Source organism: Gossypium hirsutum, chromosome D13, assembly GCF_007990345.1.
Source record: "Gossypium hirsutum isolate 1008001.06 chromosome D13, Gossypium_hirsutum_v2.1, whole genome shotgun sequence".
NCBI classification, from domain to species: Eukaryota; Viridiplantae; Streptophyta; class Magnoliopsida; order Malvales; family Malvaceae; genus Gossypium; species Gossypium hirsutum.
Window position 1 is genome coordinate 6,116,315 of NC_053449.1, and position 1,248 is coordinate 6,117,562.

At 43.0% G+C, this 1,248-nt stretch overlaps 1 protein-coding gene across 1 annotated transcript; it reads right to left on the minus strand.

Annotated features, from left to right (window-relative positions):
- Positions 1–385: 385 nt before the first annotated feature.
- Positions 386–1,039, minus strand: LOC107919432 (protein MAINTENANCE OF MERISTEMS-like). Its single transcript, XM_041108574.1, has one exon. It carries the CDS (start codon positions 1,037–1,039, stop codon positions 386–388), a length of 654 nt encoding a protein of 217 aa, XP_040964508.1.
- Between the last annotated feature and the right edge of the window lie 209 nt (positions 1,040–1,248).

The window sequence follows — 1,248 nt, forward strand, 5'->3', positions numbered from 1 at the left end:
TGATACCACTCGACTACATTGAAATTGATAATTGGTGCGTTAGTGCACCATATGTGGGAATCAACGTATGCGGACAAGAGTGCAACATTTGTAATTTTCGGCCTACGGTATGGCATCTATATAAACTGCATGATTAATAACATTGTAAGGAGTTAGAGCCATAATGTGTGAGTAAGATATAGAAATAGAATAGATGTCATGAATATTAGAATAGCAGCTTACCCCTTCCCGGGCATGCTGTTCAATCATGAGGCGGTATATCGAGACAGTATACAACTTCCCGATACCTGGACGAACACTCTACCTACAAAAAAAAATATAGGGTTTAGGGTTGGTAACATTAGTCAATATATTATGACTACAAATAATGACAATTTACATTTTATCACCTGTTCAGCAGTGGATATACATACGGTTGGTGACTAACGGATGCCAAAAATGGCAGCCGATAGAGCGCCCAGGACTGTAGCAGTATGAGGCATCTGCCCATGTCTACAACATCCGGGTTTGTCGCCCGACAAAGCTCCCGGTACAACGCTGCTAGAACGGCGGAGCCCCACCTATACGAGCTAGCAGTGGACAAATCAGCTAACAGGGGTAAGTACATCAAATGCACATTGTCGCCGTTTGCATCAGGCATGAGTACTCCCCCTACGATATGCATGATGTACGCTCGAGCAGCGCACATCAACTCACCTTCAGTGGCAGTCGCTAATAATTGTCCAATTTTGGCTTTTAGCCATGTTTTTATGCCGAAAAAATATGACTCACCGTCCCCTGGCGAGCCTCCTAGAAGCTGATAACAAAGTACAGCCGGATCGATAAATGAAGATACTCCTGTTACGGGACTCTCGTCAATTGGGAGCCCAAGCTGCAATGCAACATCCTCCAAGATCACCGTGCACTCCCTACACGGAAAATGAAAAGTGTGGGTCTTCGGGCGCCACCGCTCCACTAGCACAGATAAGAAATCAAAGTGCAAGTCGAAGGACCAGATCAATGCTACTGACCCAAATCCGGCTAGCTCCAAGTACGGCATCAATCGTGCATCCAGAGCTTTCTTTAAAACACTCACACTGCCCCTTAATACTCGGAACGAGTCCTGATAGTGTTAAATTACAGAAAAAATATTACGATAACATGATTTATTTGTATATACTGCGTATATCCTTTTTAAATAAATAGAACTCGTGATTAACAAATAATAAATCATACCGCGTTATTAACCGCATCAGATATGTGTTATTA